Here is a 20,299-nt window from a genome sequence, read left to right as displayed (position 1 = left end):
TCTCAAGGCACAGTTTGAGATATCTGAAATGGCAGGATCACCAGGATCCCTTTCCTCTGGCCAGAATGGAGGCGTTTAAAATTGTATGCCATTTTTAACAAAACAGTGATGAAATGAAATCTTTACCATATCTTCCTTAGCTTATGGATGGGAAACAAAAAGGAGATCCTAAATCTTCAAGCTGTGTCATCTGAAATACCTGAGGGTTTTTAGCATCGTGACTAGAAATATCTAAATGGAATAACTGAATTTATTGTTATACTAATGTTTGGTTCAAAAATTATATGAAAAGAAGAACAACAAAGGTGAAGGATGAGGACATTTGTAAAAAATCTCTCTCTAACCAGAGTTTGAAGAACAACCCCTTGAACATGTATATAGGCTCATTATAAAAAAATTTTGAAAAGTTAAACACTGGAAAAGTTTAATATTGGATTCTGGTATTACTTGGAACAATTTGCTCGGCAGTATAAAACATAATATTCCTTGTTTGCATAGTGAGCATTTTTGGTAAAAGCATTTAAAATCAAACTGTCAGTGAACAGAAGAGGTTTAGGCTGCCTTTTCTTCAGATTCAGTAACACCTCCTACATCTGACTAGAAAGGCCAGCTTATAATATTTTAAATGTATTTTTAGTTCATATTTAAATTTAAATTTTATATGCATGTATATAAAATAAAACTTAAGCATGATCTGTAGTTTTAGCAGAAATCAATAGCAGGTGTTTTATTCTGCTAAGCCATAAGAACATGTTTCTTTCCAAGAAAACTGTTACTAGATAAATTATTCTATTAGTCTCACAACATTACTGTGTGGCAGAGAACAGGGAGCAACATAACTTATGACACCATCTGCTATAAAATTAATGAATTTAAGGACAGATTCCTTGGAACCTTCTCAGTCAGATACCTATATAGAGACAAAACATATAAAGTTATGAATCATGGGTGAAAGTAGCTCTCTTTTTTTGTAAGTTTTTACTGGTTGGCAGCAGAAAATAATTTCTGTGAGAAAAAATTGGCCATCCTTAATCATTCTGAAATTAATAGTAAATGTATTCTCTTGAAAGGACTACATAAAAAAGTGTAACTATTATCCAATATGTACATAAGTGGCAGAATCTGACCCTTGTTGATCTGGCATTCTCACAAGGGCTATAGACTTTTTGGTAACGTTTGCCACAGAAGATTCTAAGAGTGCCTGATCTTCATGCCACCTGTATGAGGAATGCTTGGGATACAGAAGAAAAATAAAAACACCAATCCAAATATCTTACAATTATGAGGAAAATCAGATTTTTATCTTCTGTCCAAACAGAAATTACTGCAATTGCTCTTTTTATGCAGCTTCAGCAGTAAAGACTGAGTCAGGATAGATTCACAGAGCTATGGCAACTCTTGAATGCACATCCCAGGCAATCACTCTTCTTTGATAGAAAATGACTGTAAAGATGCCTGTACACAAGAAAAACATAGATTTCTTTTATTCCCAGAATTCTGCTGAATAAAAGAAATCTTCAGATAACTGAAGTAGTTTCATTTCTCTCTGATTTAGCTACAGTGAGCTTCTGTTAATATATTATTGTAGTTAAGCTGACACAGAGCAATCAGGGCTTGCTCCCTTTCAGAAACTACAGGTCTGATGTGCTGATAAATCTTTTTATGTTTTTTAAATGAACAAACTAAAATATTGCTTGATTTTGATTGACAGACCACAGAAGAGCATGTGTGCTCCTTATTGCTTTCTATTTTCTAATTTCAGCTTTGACAAATAAGGAGTCCAATACAAAACCAAACATTCAAAAAAATGGTAGAAAAATATCAAACCACTTCAGACATTCTTTCCTCATACATTGATACCATAGGAACAAAACCTTTTTCCAATTCTACATTTTTAGCGATTGGTGACAACAGTAATAAATCCCCAGCAGTTTTTCCTTATCTAGCTACATCTTATATAAGGCACCCAGAGAGGGTGCAGCCTCTCCACTTGTGGAGACATTCCAGATCTGAGCAGACACAGCTCTGGGTAATCTGCTGTAACTCAGGATTCTCTCAAGATCTAGTCCACCAGGATTGGACTAAATGATCTCAAGATGCCAACTCCAACCTCAACCATTCATATATATAACTAGTTTGCACAAAAACAGGCACAAAAGAACTATGGAAAAAAATGTACTTAATTTCAGCATTTCTAAGCAGCCTTGTATTAAATAAAAATGGACTATTCCTCCTCATCTACTTCAAACTCTAAATTCCAAATGCCTGTGAGATGAAAGACTTTGCCTGTGTATGATTTAATCCTTCATTCTTCTGACTAAGTGTCCAGAGCATTTTACTAAGCACTGCTACAGACTTTTTCAATGAGGCTTCAAATTCAGGTTCTGCTTGTTCAATGAAGGAAAGTTAAGAGGACTTGACAATTTACATCAGACATTTTCTTCAACGATCTTTAATAAATTTTTGCCCTAAGAAGATTATGTCAGTTCTGTTATCTTTAATTTGGCTAATTTTCTTGTTTTCTGTGAACAGTGATGGCCTCTTTCAACATAAAGGGCTTTTAAAGTCTTGTAGTGTACAGCAGCTTTTGAACCAAAATGCAGCTACAGGGAAGTACATATATGAAGGTCCATGTACTTTCTCAACACTCTCTAATGTCAAGAGAGAATGATTCTTCAATTTTTAGAGCCTGCTTTACTCCATGATGACTCTTGTTTGCTTGCTGCCATCCCCATATCTTGACCAGAACTGTCTAGGTGAGCACTATCTTTAATAATCCACTTTTAACAAAATTGTACATCACCTATCTCCCCAAAATGGAAGTAAACACGTACATGACACATACAAATCCTATGCTGCACTTATCCAGATGTCCATATATTTACTACTTGGAAACTGAAATTCAAATGAAGGACCTAAAATGATTTCACACATCAAGAAATATCAAAGAATACAAGACTGTAATGCTGAATTCTCCCAACAGTTAGCATGAAATGTACTACCTTTCACATCTGCATCGTAAGAGATACTTGCCTCACTTTAAACAGTTATATTACTATTTAAATTTAAATATCCTATATTAACAGCTTCATCATTGTCACCAAAAGGAATACTAATTTTTCAGGAATCTCATGAAATTTCAAGATTAAAGCCATTCTTCTGTTTTAGAAACCCCTGCATGCAGTACTACTGTCACTTCCTCTGCTGCAACTAAACTGAACTCTCTACAAACAGTAATAAATATGATGCTACTACACTTACATATTAAGCACTTATCTCCTCCTTCCACACTTTCTATAGAAATTGGCATTTATGTAAGTAAAAAAATAAAAATCACAATCTCTATTGCAAGAGGCAGGAGGGATTTTAAAAACAAATTACATGTTTTTTTTGCCAATAAGCAAACACATTTGGACAGGGAACTGATGCTAGTAGGTACAGATGGTGAAACAGCAGCAACACTCAATTTCTCTGTAGTCACAGTCTGCAGACTCACTGATTTTAGGATTTTCTGCCTATATTACACAACTGAGTCTTCCCTATTTGCAATCAGCTTTAGTGTAGATTTGCATATGAATTCTGTTATAATTGATGGATTTCTACAAAAATAAAACAAACTAAAAAAAACCCAAACAAAGCCTACAAAACCAAACATAAAACAGAACAAAAAACCCCAAGCCACAAACAGAATAAAAAAAATAGAAGAGACTACAGATTTTCTGGTAAGACTTGTGTTTTTTTTCCTTTTTCCCCCTCGTGGGCAGGTCTAACTCAGGTTTCCATTTTATAACAATGTTCTAGTTTCTCTCTGCCAGTTTTAAACTCTTGTAGTGATCTGTAATAAACAACATTCTGGCACAGCTTTATTTTCAGACAAATCCCTCTAGGGAACAGTGTGATTTAACATGAAATGTGTATCCCATCCTGCTCCTTTCTGTAATCTACTCAGACGAAATGGGGATAAGGAATACTTACTTCACACAAATTAAATTGAGATGTTTTGGCCAAATTTGAACTCCAGTGGAGGTATTTGAAAATGTTACCTATAATCTTACTTTAGTCTCCCAAGTCTGGCTAATAAAAACTTCAAACTTCTCCTGTTTACCACTGCTCCAGTTTCTGCCTCCAAATCCATTTTGCTTAAAACAGAATATTGTCAACCCTATAACCAAACCTAAAAATTGAACTAGATACTGGATAGTTTCTTGAAAGCTTTCTGAAAGAAAAAGTAGGACTGACAAGTCGCATTTATGATCTCCGTCTTAAAGAGGACAAGAATAACACATATACTTGTTTGTCTCTGAATGGCTTTAGCTGGCTGAGTTATACTTTCACAGAGAAAAGATTTGTACAGATCCAATGAGGCCTCCCTCTGAAAAGAAAACTACCTGAAAGCGTGCAACCATACAAGAGGGAGAGTAAAAATTATTCAAAGAAAATTCTTTAAAATGTTTCATACTGGAAACAGAATATCTAAGTAAATATCTAAGTAAAAAACCACTTATGTGCTTCAGAACATAAGTAGAGTTCTATTATTTTTCGTGCCACAATCACAGAATCACAGAATCATAGAATTTTAGGAGTTGGAATGGACCTTATAGATCACCTAGTCCCAATCCCCTGCCCTGGGCAGGGTCACCTCCCACCAGACCAGCCTGCTTAAGGCTTCATCCAGCCTGGCTTAGAACACTGCAAGGTTGGGGCAGCCACCACGTCCCTGAGCAACTTGTTCCAATGTCTCACCACCCACCCTTACAGTATAAAACCTTTTCCTAATATCGAACCTAAACTTCACCTCCTTCAATTTGAACCCACTACCCCTTATCCTATCACTGCAGTTCCTAATAAAGAGTCCCTCTCTGGCTCCTTTCTAGGCCCTTCAGGTATTGAAAAGTTGCTCTGAGGTCTCCACACAACCTTCTCTTCTCCAGGCTGAACAGCCTCAACTTCCTCAGCCTGTCCTCACAGGGGAGATGCTCCAGTCCTCTTATCAACTTTGTGGCCTCCTCTGGACTTCCTCCAAGAGTTCCATGTCATTTTTACGTTGAGAGCACCAGAACTGTATTCAGTATTCCAGTGGGGTCTCATGAGAGTAGAGTAGAGGGGGAGAAATATCTCTTTAGACCTGATGATGGAGCATTCTAGAAATAACATGTCAAGCTTCTTCATTGTACAATGAAAACTCTTAATAACATCTTCAGCAAGTTGCAGGTATCTACACTAATATTAGTTTATAAATGCAGTTTTATGCTTTAACAGGATTATGAAGTAAAAATTAGGATTTCATGTTATAGTAGTGGAATGTATTCACACAGATTGGAGTCAGAAGTTTGCTTTCCTATTGACCTCTTAAAATCTTTTCTTATCAGTGGAGATATTCGTTGTTTGAGGAAACAGATTTGAGATTTCCCATCTACCTGGGAATTGTTGTTCTTTCAGAATTGTACTCACTGCATTTTTAATATTTTAAATATGAGAAAAATAAGGTGGTTCTTGCTCTGTGTGGTAGGTATCTAATTTTTCCTGAGATAAGAGAGCTTGGTTTCTGGCATAACAAATCATAAAACTTATCTAAATTATTTCCTTCTTCAAAGTCAGTAACCACTGTGAACTAGAAAAAATGGTCAGAAGGGTATCTGAAGTTGAGTGAGGAATATGAAACAATTTCAAAATTAATTACTCTCATTTTAAAATCTGTATGCTTTGTCTCTATTCTGTAGTCATCAAACTTCTCTTTTTAGTCTATAGGTACAGTTATACCCTTGGCTGATAGACAGTAGAGCTTTGTTATTCAATTTCTATGTTCTGATCAAGTCACATCTCTGATAATCTAGACAAAATGACCACATCATATTATTTGTTATAGCACAGGATTTTCAGACTTGAAGACTGCTAGAAGCTTTACACATCAGATAGTCCTTTCTTATATTTCCTTTGTCTTATCATAATGTATTCTGATTTATGATGATATAGAATTGTGTCTACTAAAAATGATTCACTGATAATGATATTTCCATTAAGTCAAACCCAATAGCTCACAGAGGGGTTGGATAGTCAATTAATAAATGATCAAGTTCTTAGGGAGAGGAAGCATTGAGCATTCTCTATGCTAAGTCATTCAATTATATAGTATAGGTGCAACTGCATCCTTCCCTCTTTCTCTCTTCTTAAAAGATCATATTTCTGCATTAAATACCTGCTAGCCCAAAAGAGAAAGTTAACAACTCATAAACTGATGTAAAAATTTAACAAAACAAATAAACTACAACAATTGTACCTGCAACTACTGGAGATTTCCTATCATCCAGAAGCTGAATAGCAGTACTGGCTGTCACTACATTGCTCTTGTTTGAGGTTTCTGCAGGGTGTATTAAAGAAAAAAGAAAAAGGGTTGAAACAATAAATTGCAGAATGAGGAAATTTCCCTCCCTTGTTTGAAATAACAGTCTACATAGATTTAATGCTCAGAAAATAAAACAGTGACCATCATGTTCTGTATGCAAGCACAGAACATACAGGCACTGCCATTTTAAATTCCCCACCATCCCAAAACCAAGATTAAACCACTGAAATGCGTCACCAGGATTTGCCTCCTATGCTAAAGGCATCAACAAAGGTGACAGCTGGTAGGGCTTCTCATTAATGTGGACATTTGCTTTGTTGGATTTGTCTTGCTTACAATACTAGGCTGTACATTCAATCTGTGCAAATATTAAATTAAAAATGTTATACCATATCTTAGAGTTTCACTTGGTGAAAAGGGATACTTGGTCAAAGGACCAGTAAAGTAGCTACAAATTTTGATGCATACTGCAGATTAACATTTGAGATTACCTACAGACCCCACTCAGTACTGACATTCCTGGAATCCTTCCAGCATCATGTATGGCTCAGAATTTAGAGAATGACAAAATTATAGACCTGTGCTGAATGGGATGGAATAGACAAAGCTCCCAGGTATTTGCTCAGCAGCTCTTCTGTACCAGAGTGGAAAATGATCAGCATTAAAAATGTTCTCCTTATCTTCAGCTGTCAGGAAGTCTCTTGAGAAAACAGAGGGGAAGAAAACACTTGTTTGTTGCACAGCACACAATAGTTTCTAGCTTTGAAAGACAAGAAAAAGCAAAATTCAATCTTTTGGGAAAGTAAATGGGTTTGGACAACTTTTCTAATACCATTTGTTCAATAAAAGGGTTAAATTTAGACCCTAATAAATTATTTGTGACACACTTACAATCACTTTTGTTGTGAAAGATGGAAAAAGTACTAAAACACACTAAGTATCTAAGAAAAATAAAAACTTTTTTCTGACGTGTACAAACATATGCTTAGCCTAGAAAGCCTTTAAATTTCAACACAATGTAAGAACTATGAACTATACAAGATGGAAAAAGCACTGGAGATTTGGTAGTCTGTTGCCACTGGCATTCACTCTTAAGTATTGAAAAAAAAAGTAATTTTACAGCCAGCTTTTCAAATAAGATGTAAGGGGTGCTACTGGACAACTACATACTTTATTCCTCAATAATTTCAGGGAATGTTGACAGGAAAATTTGTGTCAAGTGAGAAGAGCAAGTACAGTGTCCATGCTAATGTTCTTGTTTGCTGTCTGACAGTAACAAATTGCAGTGCTCTCGATCTCACCTGTCAGGCTACTTGCACTACAACAATATTTGTGGTCAGATAAGCACTGTATAATTTTGTATTCAAAAAGCTTAGTTTATAATAAACACAAAGTGCAGATTTTCTTTTGCATGCATAATATCTCCACTAGATTACATCTTCTCCAAGCAAAATAGGAAATTCTTATATGATGAGATTTCCGGATTACTCTTTCACCCAGTCCATTTCTGTCACTTGGTTTTATTTCAACACCAAAAATATTTTCCACAACAATGATGCAAAATCCCTGAAAAAGTCTACAGATATTTGTCTTCAGGTAGGATAGTAAAAAAACCCTGTCATCTGCAGTGTTGCATATTCATAAATCTGCTCTCAAAAATAGAAGTGTGAGGGTGGAACTATGTGTGCAGGGAAGCAATCACATGGTACAAAGTAGCTCATTGTTCCAAAAGTTCCAGTTGAAGAAAGAATCTAAGGGACCCTATGAAATCTTTCTAACTTGTTCTATGTGAACTAACTTGTTATTTTCTTACATGGCTGTCAGGCACAGGTTTGTTACTTACTGATTAGTAAGCTGTTCCGGCCCCACAAACAGGTTGATGCGAGATAGTCCAGTCCGAGTTCCAAGGAAGGCAACTTCCACTCCCTTGTCAGAGTTTCTGAAATAAAGCAGAACACAAGCAAAGATAATGCTTCCAGACAGTAAACAGATAAATCTATATTACTGGTCACGGAAAGTACAAGTGTACACATTTTAGAGAAAGATTATTTTAAGCATAGTTCCTTTATTTATTGATTTATCTTTAAATTCTGTTTTTTAAGTTACAGTCATGTGGATTTTGGATAACGTATTATGCAGAAATGCTATTAACCAAGAATCATTAAAAAGGCAAAGACAGCAAATTTTGTAGGATTTGTAGGGAGAGATTATATGGAGGACACAGAATAAAAAGGTGTGGTACCCAGTGATTCTGAGATGGGCAGGAATTTCAGGTCTTGCTCCCAGTCCATTCAACACTTCTGCGGTACATCTATGCTTCAAGTCATAAGTCTGACTGTTGCTCAAGCAGACAAAAACTAAGCTGGATTTAAAACAGGTAGCTGAGAGTCAAAGATAGCTGCCATCACATTAGGCTTTAGCCTCTAGAACTTGGAAAAAACTGTGGCAGGTAGCTCAGGCTGAACTCTGTTACTGCATTGTTATCAGAACCAAGCTAATCTAAAATGAGTTCTTGTATGGCTACAAGAGCTTCAGCCACATTACCACAAAAACAGGGACCACAGCCATCTTGCTGTTTCATACTTCATTCTTCAATAAGTTTCTTGTCTCATTAGTGTAAGTCAGAATATGAAAAGGGATCAAAAGTCTCCCACTAGCATCATTCCACAGCTGTCTTCCTCATGCTTGCTGGATCTGTAATTTCATTTTGTAGGAGAATTCAAAGAAATCTTACACCTCTCTCAAAATTCATCTGTGTCTACAGTATATTAGCATTCAAGAATTTCTTATCTTTGTCTTCTAAGAGAAGACTGGATAATTCTTAGTTTCATGAATCAGATCTTATCATATTAATTTTACTCACTCAGTATGAGTATGTGCTGTACAACAACACATTTTTTTCATTCAACTTTAAAAAACTGGATGAAATTTACCAAAATCTAATCAGGACAATGCCTGTTTTCTCTAATATATATAACAACTTGCTACTTAACACCTTAGGACATAACTATAACATAAATGAATTAAGTAAAAGATATAAACTCAGAAAAGAACCAGATGATCTCCTGATTATCCTTAACAGGAACATAAATCTCAGTTAGTTCTGGAAAACAACCAAACCAACCAAACAAAATGATTAAAGAAACTATTTACCAGTGCAAGATTTTTTTCTGTATGTAACTTGTTAAAAACACTCAGAATTGTAAGCTGCAGTTAGCATATAATTGCATTAATTTTATTGTGGAAATTGGCTAACCTTACAACTAATCATGATGATGTATGCTGCAACATAGACACTTAAGATTGAACTCAAAATTGGTGGTTCATAGGATAAAACATAATATTTTCATGCACATCGGGATTTGGTAGGTATTCCACCAGTTCACTAACATAACTATTAAAAATACACCATGACTGATACATAATGATTGACACAAAGCTTGCTTACTCTGATTTATTCAAAGCTAGACTGGTCCAATAAGCTTCAATTGGTGCACTCACGACTGCATCAAACAGAACTTCCTGGATCAATTCTTTATCACCTATTACAATATATTAAAATCAGTACATGTATGTGCATATAGAGAGAAATTATTTTAGATTACTAAACAACAAGTACTATATTTTATCTGTGATGTGCTTTAAAACTTTTTGCACTATGAAGCATTTGTTAGCTAATATTACATGGTATTTTAATGCAATGCAGTTTTTCATATATAATTTCATTGCTTTAACAACAATTTTAGATTAAAAACCAGAGAATTATGTACATATTATCTAATGCTCACATTTGCACATGACATAAGGTCAACACAAGTAGGTCTACTAACAGTCACTAAAGCTCTACATTTCTGCAAATAGAATATGCACTTATCCATCTGAATTTTTTAGTCTGATTTGCAGTTCAGAAATGCTAATTGCATACACATCCCTAAAATACTCATGAAATATCTGTTATACTCTTTAGAGGCATGATCCAAGGATCAATTCAGGCCAATCCTGCTTAGCTTATAAAACCAGATGGAGCAATAGTATTGCATAGTATACCTACACCATCTGAACAGAAACTAGAATGTTTGGTTCAGGCATATTGTTTACCATAAAAGTCAGAAATTTGTATCATCAATATCTTTATTGATACCCTGGTAAAAGTTCAAACCAAATGACCCTCCAAAGTAATGTCAAACAAGCAATCTGATCTCAAATTATCACAGGTTAAACTAAGCAGCTTTGCATTTTCTAGAAGGTTCACAAAGGCTTTTTAGCTGGGGCAAAACCTACTACATGCATGTTTAAGAAAATACTTGCATTGGAGCAAAGGCTCTTTTCCTGTGAGGTAGCGTTTAATTGCTTCTAACTGAGTCATTTGACGGTGTTGAGGATGTAAGTCAGTGTTGCAGTAGGACCTGTGAACACGTCGTCAAAACATTAAAATCTTAATATGTATAAGCATGATCTCTCTTTGTCTTTGAACATAAAGAATTGGGCTCTGCAAGCACAAACAATATGAAACCAAGAAGGGTAACAGACACCAATTTCATGCTTTATTTAAGGCTTACCATTCATCTGCTAAAGATACATCAGGGTGTTCTAAATCATGTAAACCTGTAACAGCAATAATAATGGGTTATTTAGGGAGCAGTCTGGGTAACAGATGGTTATTTGCATACACTCCATAACATAAACCCTTCTTGGAAAGAGCATTATTACCACAATATAATAAATCACAGTAAACTATGTTCAAATACACTTTAGGGTCTAACAAACTGGCAAAAGCAAGCTAAATCAGATCTAAAACTGAAAAGGTAGGAAAAGGGGTTTTTTTTGCTGATATATTTAACTTGTACAAATTACTCACATAATATATTTAAAGCTTAGAAGAAAACTTGAGCAAAGACAAAATGGTAACAGGCTCTTGTTCATACTCCCTTGTTCTCTTTGGCCAGTAAAGTTCTTTATGCTAAAATACATACTTCTCATTTCATGTGAGTTGTTCTCCTTCTATTTAAAAAAATCATTGAAAAGAATGATTCCCTCTAAACCTAAGCACACAGCCCATGAACACAAACAGCAATTTATGGGACTGTTCAGAATAGTCTTTTTGTACTAACAGCTCACACAAATGCTTGTAAATAAGAACTATATCATTAGTTATATAGCACAATAAAAATGTACTCTGGCAATTTTAAAAACTCTTAAAACACTTATCAATACACAACAATCAAACAGGGTTCAGAAGGCATGGTCTGGGTTTAACCCCCCAGAGCACATAATAAACAATGACAGAGCAACAGTGATTAAGGAAAGCAGGGCAGCCAAAACTAGAACTCTAAGTCCTTGGGGAGGACGGTGAGGAGCCAGTGATGGAGAACCAGTGAATGTAAGAGTGGGAGAGAAGGAACTGCTAGTTATGCTGATGTTAATATTTCTGGTGTTGCATCTGGGAGGAAGTATCAGACAGACTGGCTGTGATGTGTGGCTGGATTAAAGAACACAGGTGAGAGGAATGCTGGAGAGTTTGGAGAGTAAGCAGCTCCAAGTCTCCTGCTGTGCTCTCTTTCTACCTAGACTTGTATTTGCAGTGCAAGTGAGTCAAACTTCAAAGCATTTCTTATTATATCTCTCCTGGGTGCAGGAACATATTCATGTCCCAAAATACTGCTGAGGAACACAGACCTGATGAAATTAGCTATCTTCTTTAATACTACTGACAAAACAAGATGAAGAATTAGAAATGTTTTGCTCAGCAACCGCTAAAACTTTTGAACCCTCTTTTCAATCTTCTGCAATGCTTCCACTCTTCCTTCATCTTCAGAAACCTTGTTGTCAAACAACTTCATCACTACACACAGTTGACTCCTTCACTCATTTAATTGGGGACTTACCAAAAAGCAAAACCATAATGAAAGAACAGTTCTTTCCCTGGTTACCTCTACTATTATAAATGAGTAAATCGCTGTAGATAACACCCAAAGCAGTTATAGCTCTGAAAGATTTCGCAACGCATAGTATGTGAACAAAAACACCATAGCCATTACAGTGCTCTTAGTGGTTACTTCACTCAGAAAACACCACAAATAAATAACATAGGGCCCTGAGTGATTCTCTGAAACACTGAGGAGGACAGAAGATGATTCCATCTTAGGAATATTCATAGTCTGACTGTGCTTAATATAAATGAGGGCAAAAGTCCTGTGAAATAAATGATCGTTAATGCAGAAGAAAAGAAGAAAAAAAATTAATCTAATTCCCTTATGGAATCTGTAGACAAACATACAAGCTTTAGGACTACCAAACTGACAATAAAACTACTGTGTAAGCAACATGAGAAGGTAGGTATCTTACCTTCTTCTACAGTTACATTCCCTCTGAAGAAATATTTTCCATGTCCTCTAGAGAGAGCCACACCTAAACTGTGCAAAGAAATAAAGCAGACCTTGAAATCTGTGAGACAAACAATAGCAGACATTCAGAGCTATTTTCATTTCTAACATTTCCAGTTAGTGTACTATGATTAACTTGAAAAACTGCTTGTTTCCAAACCCTCACTGATCATATTTATTGTTCAATGCTATTGCTTCAATGCTGTTTCAGTTCTGATGTGCCTGCAACAATTGGCTGTATTTATGTGTGCTTAGAGGTGCAGTAAACCATTATTCTCTGGCAAACTAATAAATGACCCCTCTAAGCTCACTGCTGTTCACCCAGCATGAGATTTCTTCAGCTGAGCCTTGAAAATGTCCATGGCCTTACAATGGAGACAATTTTTGTAAATCAGACTAAGCTGTTGAGAAACTGCAGAAGTGTGGGAATTGGTAGAGCTACTGAGAGGAAAACAATTTCCAATGTGACAACAGCATCATGACTCCTCTTAGACTAATCTTTCTGTGATTCAGATTTTTAGCTTATATATATCTTCTGTATTGATTCAGCTTCATAAATTCTCTACAGTTACATACCTTGTTTTCATTTGGATTTCAGTCTACCATTTAAACTACCCAAGTTTAAGGAACTGGCTGAGGAATTCCATGCCTCTTTCTACTGAACACATCCACAGAATAGCTTCTGGTATTCATTCATTCAAGGGGATTATCTCAGGCTAGGAACCTGCCAGTAATCAGTAAGACTGAAAATGTATTGGCTGATATTTGAAGTATATGTGGAGTCACCAAATCCAAGAGTACACAGGCTGCAATCAACAGCTCAATATGGGAAAGGGATGAACACTAAACATCTTTGACACTAGAGTGTATGTTTTAATATATGGTGTCTTCCCAAATCTATACTACAACCCATCAAAAGTAGATACATAACACATTGAAACAACCAGGACAGCTTTCCAACTATATTTTCTGTCCTCAGCATCATAACTCCTACTGCATGCAGATATGTAGCCCCATATCTGTTTTCTGAATAGGCCAAGAATGGCAGTGCCACAGAAACATGCAAATAAAAAACCACAACAAACAAAACTACACACAAAAAAAAAAAAAAAACAAAACAAAAAACCAACCAAACAAACCCCACCACAAAATAAAAACAAAACAAAAATCCCACTACTACCACCTGTGTGTGGATTTTAACATGAATAAGTACATGCATTAGAAGTCAGAGAAATGTGTTAATATTTTCTCTTTGTGGTAATGTAGCTCAGGTTATGTGAAACAGTTCCATTGAAGAAAATTTCAGTTGAGTATGCACTGCTGTCCTCCTGCTTTAAGTGTAAGGTATAGGTAGTATTCTTTTAATAATCAATTCTTTCTAATACAAATATGAGCATTTTTAAGTGACTTCCTGTCTTTCTTTTACATTTTTTTTCTCCTAAAATGCTCACCAAAATTACCAACTTATTCAGTTTTAGTCATAGAAATACACTGAAGGTAGTTCAGAGAAAAAAACCATCCAGACCTCAAATTGGAAGTGAAATACTATCTCATTTTACATTACATTCTTGTTGTGGAAAAAAAAAATCAAAATGGGGCTCAATATGTAGTTACTTAAATGGATTATAGTATTTATAGCTCTCCAAGTACTTGCGAAAGCCTTTCGTTCAATGTAAACCTCAACTGAATATTTTTTCAATGAAATGTAAGCCATGACAAACACTGTGAGTTTGCCTGTGTGAGCTTGCACAAACTTTCCATCCCTGGAAAAGCTGAAAGGAACACTGGTAGGCTCCTTTTCCTTGCTATTTTCAGCATTGTCCAGGGATATTTCATTGTCAGCTTTTGCTGATGAGCTTTTAATGAGTTCACAAGCTCTGTATAAGCACAAATCCAATGAGTCAGATGAAACGTCCATTTATTATGGTCGGCTCTACCTGAATGGAGTCCCCTTGATGTCTGTATAATAGTAGTCATTTGTCATCACCAATACCCGCTTCTAAATTCAGAACAAGAAAGTCAGAAAGGTAGGGGGGAAGAAGTTAGTTTGCTATAAGAAATGTATAAAAGATCGAGTGGTTAATCACTGATAAAATTACAAACAATGTTTACATTCAGTGAGCGAAAAATAAAACACTGTAGTGGAAATGGAATAATATTTTAGACATTGTACCCCTTTGTCCACTGTCTTCTTCACTTCCATAGAGAATTTACCAGTTTTCCGATTCACCATTGCATTTCGGAGCTGAAACAAAGGAAATGTGTGTCAATTCCTTTATTTGCATTTTGTGTAATTCTTTTAACGCTGAGCTCACCAACACCTTCATTTGGCCTAAGGTGTACTCAATTTTCTTCATTTCTTCATTATCAGTAAATCTACTACACACTGAAGAACCCCCTTATAGATTTTATTATTGACTGTATAGGCCAAGAATCCTGCCATACCATTTTAGGCATGTTGCTGGGGTACCTAAGGTAGGAGCTCTCAGCATCCTTCATAGTAAAATAGCTTTGTGGAGTAATCTGGATCTTATGTGGGATGAACAGTGTAACTGATGACTGTTCTGCAATTACTGCATGGAAAGGTAAGGACTAGGTTCCCAGTTAGATTTAGCTAACAAGTAACATCAGGGCTCAGTGTTTAAATACATCAACAACTACACAGATAATAAAGCAAAAAAAGAGAATCCCCACTCGCCCTACACTAATTATTCTGCTTGAGAATCTATATTGGGCTGCATCCTAAACTAGCACCTAACTGAATCAGAAATTAGAACTAGCCCATGAAAACCAGCAGGACAGCCCATTGGATCAGTAACCTGTTTCAATGGGAACACACAGCTGCAGTGCTCTGGGATTCCCTCTGGTTGCCCACTGGTGTCCAGGAGTCCCTTGCAAGGTAATAAATTTTAGCTATGTAATGGAAGCCCTAGGTCAGTCACAGCTTTAAGAATTGGCCTGAACCTCTCAAAGTTGTCCAAAAGGCATTTTATATCCCTTTAAAAACAAATTTCATTAATATATAAACCAAAAACTCAGAGCAGCTAGGGAAAACAGAAAATAAATGGAAAAGGTTTTATACACAATGATTTACCTGCTGCCCTGGAAGTTAAATCGGTTACCTTTTACATTACCACAGACACTGTTTTACTGTAACCTTTTTCTGGCATCTACATGAGCTGCAAGTTCCCAAATCTGTGCTGCAAAGTCCCTTGGCCATCACCTCTAAAGACTCAGCACATCCAGTTGCTCCCTAGGAAAGAAAAGCCTTCCTCCCAGAGGACACATGCCCCATGATGGTGAAAAGAAGAGTAAAAAACCCCAACAATCATCACCCAGGTCTACAAGTCAAAATGCCAGGCAGTGTCTCTAATGATGAGGACAAGCTAACCTGGCAGAGCTGGTCTGAGGACAGGGTGTCAGGGCTGAAACTGAAGAATGACAAGACAAGTTTTTTGATGAATGCTCAGCCTTAGGGTTTTCAATTTGTCTGTTTATCAGTTCAGGACTTTAGGAATGACATAAGAAAGTTATTGTTTGAGAGTTACACCATCCATATATGGAAATATTTTATTTGAATGCCCTTAGACTTACTAATGGAAGAAACAAGTTATTTTGCTTGTTGTGGTAAGAAGCACCTATAATTCTTTTGCAGCTGTAATTTTAATTACAATATGATAATTCCACTATCACTAATCAATTCAATATTCAAAATGCAGAAAAATATTGACTGAGTATTTTTAAGTCTCTTCTATTGCTTATCTATCTGAATGCAATTTTGGATATCAGGTTCTTGCTAAATAAAAATCTCATGTTCTACATAACCTCATGCCAGATTGGGCAATTCAGTCAGCTTTTAATGAAAAATTGCAAAGATAGATATATCAATGCACTCTGCAGGCTTTCTGACATAGTATGGAGTGAAAAGAGAATGACCAAACTTGCCAGTGAAATATCTGGTTTTATTCTCATGAACAAGTTCAGCCTGACTGACCTATCAAAAACTGCAAACTTTGCAGCTCTTTAAATTTAATTCTAGGGCATCTAGATTCGAATTAACAGTCTTACTCTTCTGTCAGTGAGTGTAAAAGAATAATTTTTAGCTGGAGGCATATATAAAATAAAGCATATATTTTACTGTAGATTTTTTTTAACAATACATAATAGGCAATTCTGGAAATAGTTTCCTATTTTAAGTCTTGTGGTTTTGGACTTGGAGAGCTGGTCTTAATTAACCATCTACTTTCTAACATTTACAGAACAGTTCCATTTATCTTTAACATGGTTTTCATTTTTCTCCTTTTGGTGCCTGTAGTTGTCTAAGACCCATTCCTCCCAAAAGCCTCAGGCAAGTCATAGATTACTAAAAGGATCTCCAAACTCTCGGTAGTGTTTAAGATCAAGTCTGCATGTGGGATTTAGAGGGGTTTTTTTGGGTGTTTTTGCTTGCTGTGATTGCATTTCTTGGGCTTGTAATCTGGTTTTTCAGCTCTTCTGCAGTTTCATCTCCCTTCTTAAATGCATAAAATAAGTACTGCCTCAGTTGGCTTAAAGCCCCAAAATATTCATTCATGGTCTTTTTTATTTGGAAAAAAAATATTTCATTCAGCTAGAAATTGTAATAAAAGAATTTTCAGTGAGCTAATGAGAAAAACCTTTCTATTCAAATTGAAACTTCTCATCTTTGGTACTGCATATTTGTAAACCTTGATGGAAGACACTGTCAGCTTAACAAGCTGATGCTAAAAATTCTGTTTTTAATAAAATGCATTAACAGCAAGATAGCAGGTATTGTTAGCCTGGAAAATGAGCTGATATATTTATGGAAACACTATTTCATGATGAAAAAACTTCTAACCTTGTTTTACTTACCTTTTCCTAATTGGATCACTAGAGAAAGCCTAGTTCTTCACCTCTTCAGAGTAATAAGCATTATTGCTCATTCAACTAAATATCTTCCAATCAATTGCTAACAACTCAGTTTCACTGCTGTAGTATGAGATCATTCTATATTCTTGGAAAACTATGTAACCATTAAATTAATGTGGTAAAAAGTAACAAAATGTCTTAATCAGCTTCCACATAAGTGTTTCATGGGAGAAAAATATACCAGAAGTAGTCTATCTTATTAAAAGCAGCTATATGAATAGCTGCTTTCCCTCTACAGTTGAATAAACAATGCTTTACTACCCAAGCTTGGAAAAAACCAAGAGCATCAAATCCAAAGCCTTGAGGGAAACAGAGTCACATGTAGTTTGTTTCTATATTACAACTAAAAATTTATTTTTAAGAAACAATTTTTTAGGTGAAAGGCAGAGTCAGATAAAACGTATTCATCAAAATGTGAAAACAATTTTTGCAGCCTCAAAACTGTAAAAAGTTTTGACAAAACTCAATTTTCCTTAGAAATTTTCAGAAATAGTGACACAGTTTAGGAGTCTCAAATAAAGGAAATACTTAGAGCAGAATCTGGACTTTGATGTGTATTCAGATAGAATCTCAATCATCAATAAACCTTTATTTTCAAGGGCATTGAAAGAGTTCAACGTTACATTAACCGAACCACTGAATTTCTACTAAGATATGATTAAAACAGAGGGATTAAAACTAAAAGTTAAGCAGAGGAAGTATAGGAAGAAATGGGAGGGGGGAAGAGAACAAGCCAAAGAAAAACAGCAATAAGAAAATATCACGAAGGTTCAAAAACTACATGTAACTACAGCAACAATATTTGAAAGGACAGTGGAAAATTTAAAAGGTCATTAGCAGAAAAACTGGTTGAGTAATAGGTGATCAAAGATAAGAGAGAAAGCTAGGTATAAAACATGAAGCCAATGAGACTGCCAAGATTGCAGAAGGCTGCTACAGTATATGAAAATCTAATGAGGAAACCTTAAATAGTGTGTGCATAGAAAACTTCACAAAGCTATACAAACATTAAAAAAAGTTTGTGTGTGCACTCCAATACAAAACTTTAACTAAGGAAGTAAGATGGCCTCCAAGGAGAGGCTGAGGACAATCTATCACCTGATGAAACAGACGTTGCTTAAAACATAGATGAACTGTTTCACTATTCACAAAGGGGTGGAGAGAGGGAGGAATGCAAGATATATATTTTGTAAGGGAGAAAGAAAATACAGACTTATGTCAGAACAGGGATCAAGAAATTAGTACATCTGAAGACTGACAAGACTCCAGGGGCTGTTGTACGTGATCCATCCCAGATTTCGGAAGAACATGACAAAGTAAATATGGGAACCTTCAGTGGATATTTTCAAAACCTCTCTGGAAAAGTAGAGGTATGAGGGACTTGAGAGAAGCTAACACAGTACTGATATTTGAGAAGGGATTGAGGAGACATCTATGAAAAATACAGACATGCAGTCGTGACTTTGGCAGTAGGGAACTTATGGGAAAAACTAAATTACAGGACAGAAAGGGGAACACCTGGAAAGTTACGATTTAATTAAGGACAGTCAGCACAGATTCACACAAAACGAATCATGCCTAACAAATCAGATTTATTGAGGAAGTGACAGAAAGACCAGGCAAAGGTTAAGCCATGGCCATAAGGAAAGCTTTTGATACAGTACTGCAGAAAAGGCTAAGCCTGAAAGGTAAGAAAGAATAAGATGAAGATTGAACTAGAGAGTAAATGGAGCGCTGAAAAAGGAGGTTAATGGAAAGCATTGTGTACATAACAGCTGATAGACACAGAACACAGGCTTCTGCAGCTACCCATGTGTCAGAAATTAGGAGTCTGGAGTGAAACAGTACTCTACACAGAGGTCAAAGAATCCAATTTTGTTTATTCATCTGAAGATTTTTGGTTCTGTGCATTGAGTAAAACAGCTCTCATTACTTCCATTAAGGAAAGAGGGATCTCATGGAAAGAAGTTAAACTCATTCTTTCATTTCTGAGTTTTAGCAGTTGTCTTGGCCAGCCCTAAGGAGACATTCTATTCCTGTCTCTAGTGCTATATTTCCTATCCAGCAAAAATACACAATGGGATGCATGGAGAATGCAAGGGTGATGAGATTTACCAAAGATACAAAGAGTCTGTGTTTGTGGTATAGGCATATGTAAGGAAGAAACAATACAAAACAGCTATAAAATTCTGACTGAAGTACAAGGGTCTATTGTCCTTCCCTTCCTGAGAGCTGTCAGGTGGCCTCTCTAATGACTACTTAAGCAGTTTCCAGGTACAGTAGTGGGATGCAACAATGCCTTCTGACAGGGTTTTAAAACACATCACTTACCACATCATCTCTGTCTTCCCACTCGACCTCAGACAGATCCACACTACTGTAGTTAGGCTTTCTTCGTTTCTTACCCTCTTCATACTGGTATAAAAAAAGTGAAATATTTACCACATCCTATTTTATTTGCACAATGATTTTGCACCAGAAGATTTAAAAACTTTGTGGATGCATGCTGATTGTATTCAATACACTTAACAGTAGGTAGCTTAATTCAAACAAAGTACACCTTCCTGCTGGATAAATGTTCCCTGTGAACTAAAAATCTACACCATATAATTATTTGCATGATCTCTTGCCATGAGGGACACAC

The 20,299-nt window shown here is 35.9% G+C and overlaps 1 protein-coding gene across 1 annotated transcript in view; it reads right to left on the bottom strand.

The window, feature by feature from the left end:
* LOC103809694 (voltage-dependent calcium channel subunit alpha-2/delta-3) overlaps window positions 1-20,073 on the bottom strand; it is a 97,618-nt gene extending 77,545 nt beyond the window's left edge. Inside the window, exons 1-10 of the mRNA XM_009082548.1 lie at window positions 19,987-20,073; window positions 14,900-14,971; window positions 14,664-14,725; window positions 12,689-12,756; window positions 10,903-10,948; window positions 10,652-10,749; window positions 9,792-9,885; window positions 8,187-8,282; window positions 6,922-7,043; window positions 6,278-6,358 (exon numbers count right to left, since the gene is read on the bottom strand). Coding sequence (XP_009080796.1) covers window positions 6,278-6,358; window positions 6,922-7,043; window positions 8,187-8,282; window positions 9,792-9,885; window positions 10,652-10,749; window positions 10,903-10,948; window positions 12,689-12,756; window positions 14,664-14,725; window positions 14,900-14,959 — 727 coding nt within the window. The 5' untranslated portion in view covers window positions 14,960-14,971; window positions 19,987-20,073. The remainder of the gene's footprint in view (window positions 1-6,277; window positions 6,359-6,921; window positions 7,044-8,186; window positions 8,283-9,791; window positions 9,886-10,651; window positions 10,750-10,902; window positions 10,949-12,688; window positions 12,757-14,663; window positions 14,726-14,899; window positions 14,972-19,986) is intronic.
* Between the last annotated feature and the right edge of the window lie 226 nt (window positions 20,074-20,299).

This window comes from Acanthisitta chloris, unplaced genomic scaffold (assembly GCF_000695815.1).
Source record: "Acanthisitta chloris isolate BGI_N310 unplaced genomic scaffold, ASM69581v1 scaffold16149, whole genome shotgun sequence".
Taxonomy (NCBI): domain Eukaryota; kingdom Metazoa; phylum Chordata; class Aves; order Passeriformes; family Acanthisittidae; genus Acanthisitta; species Acanthisitta chloris.
This window is presented reverse-complemented; position numbering and strand designations above follow the sequence as displayed.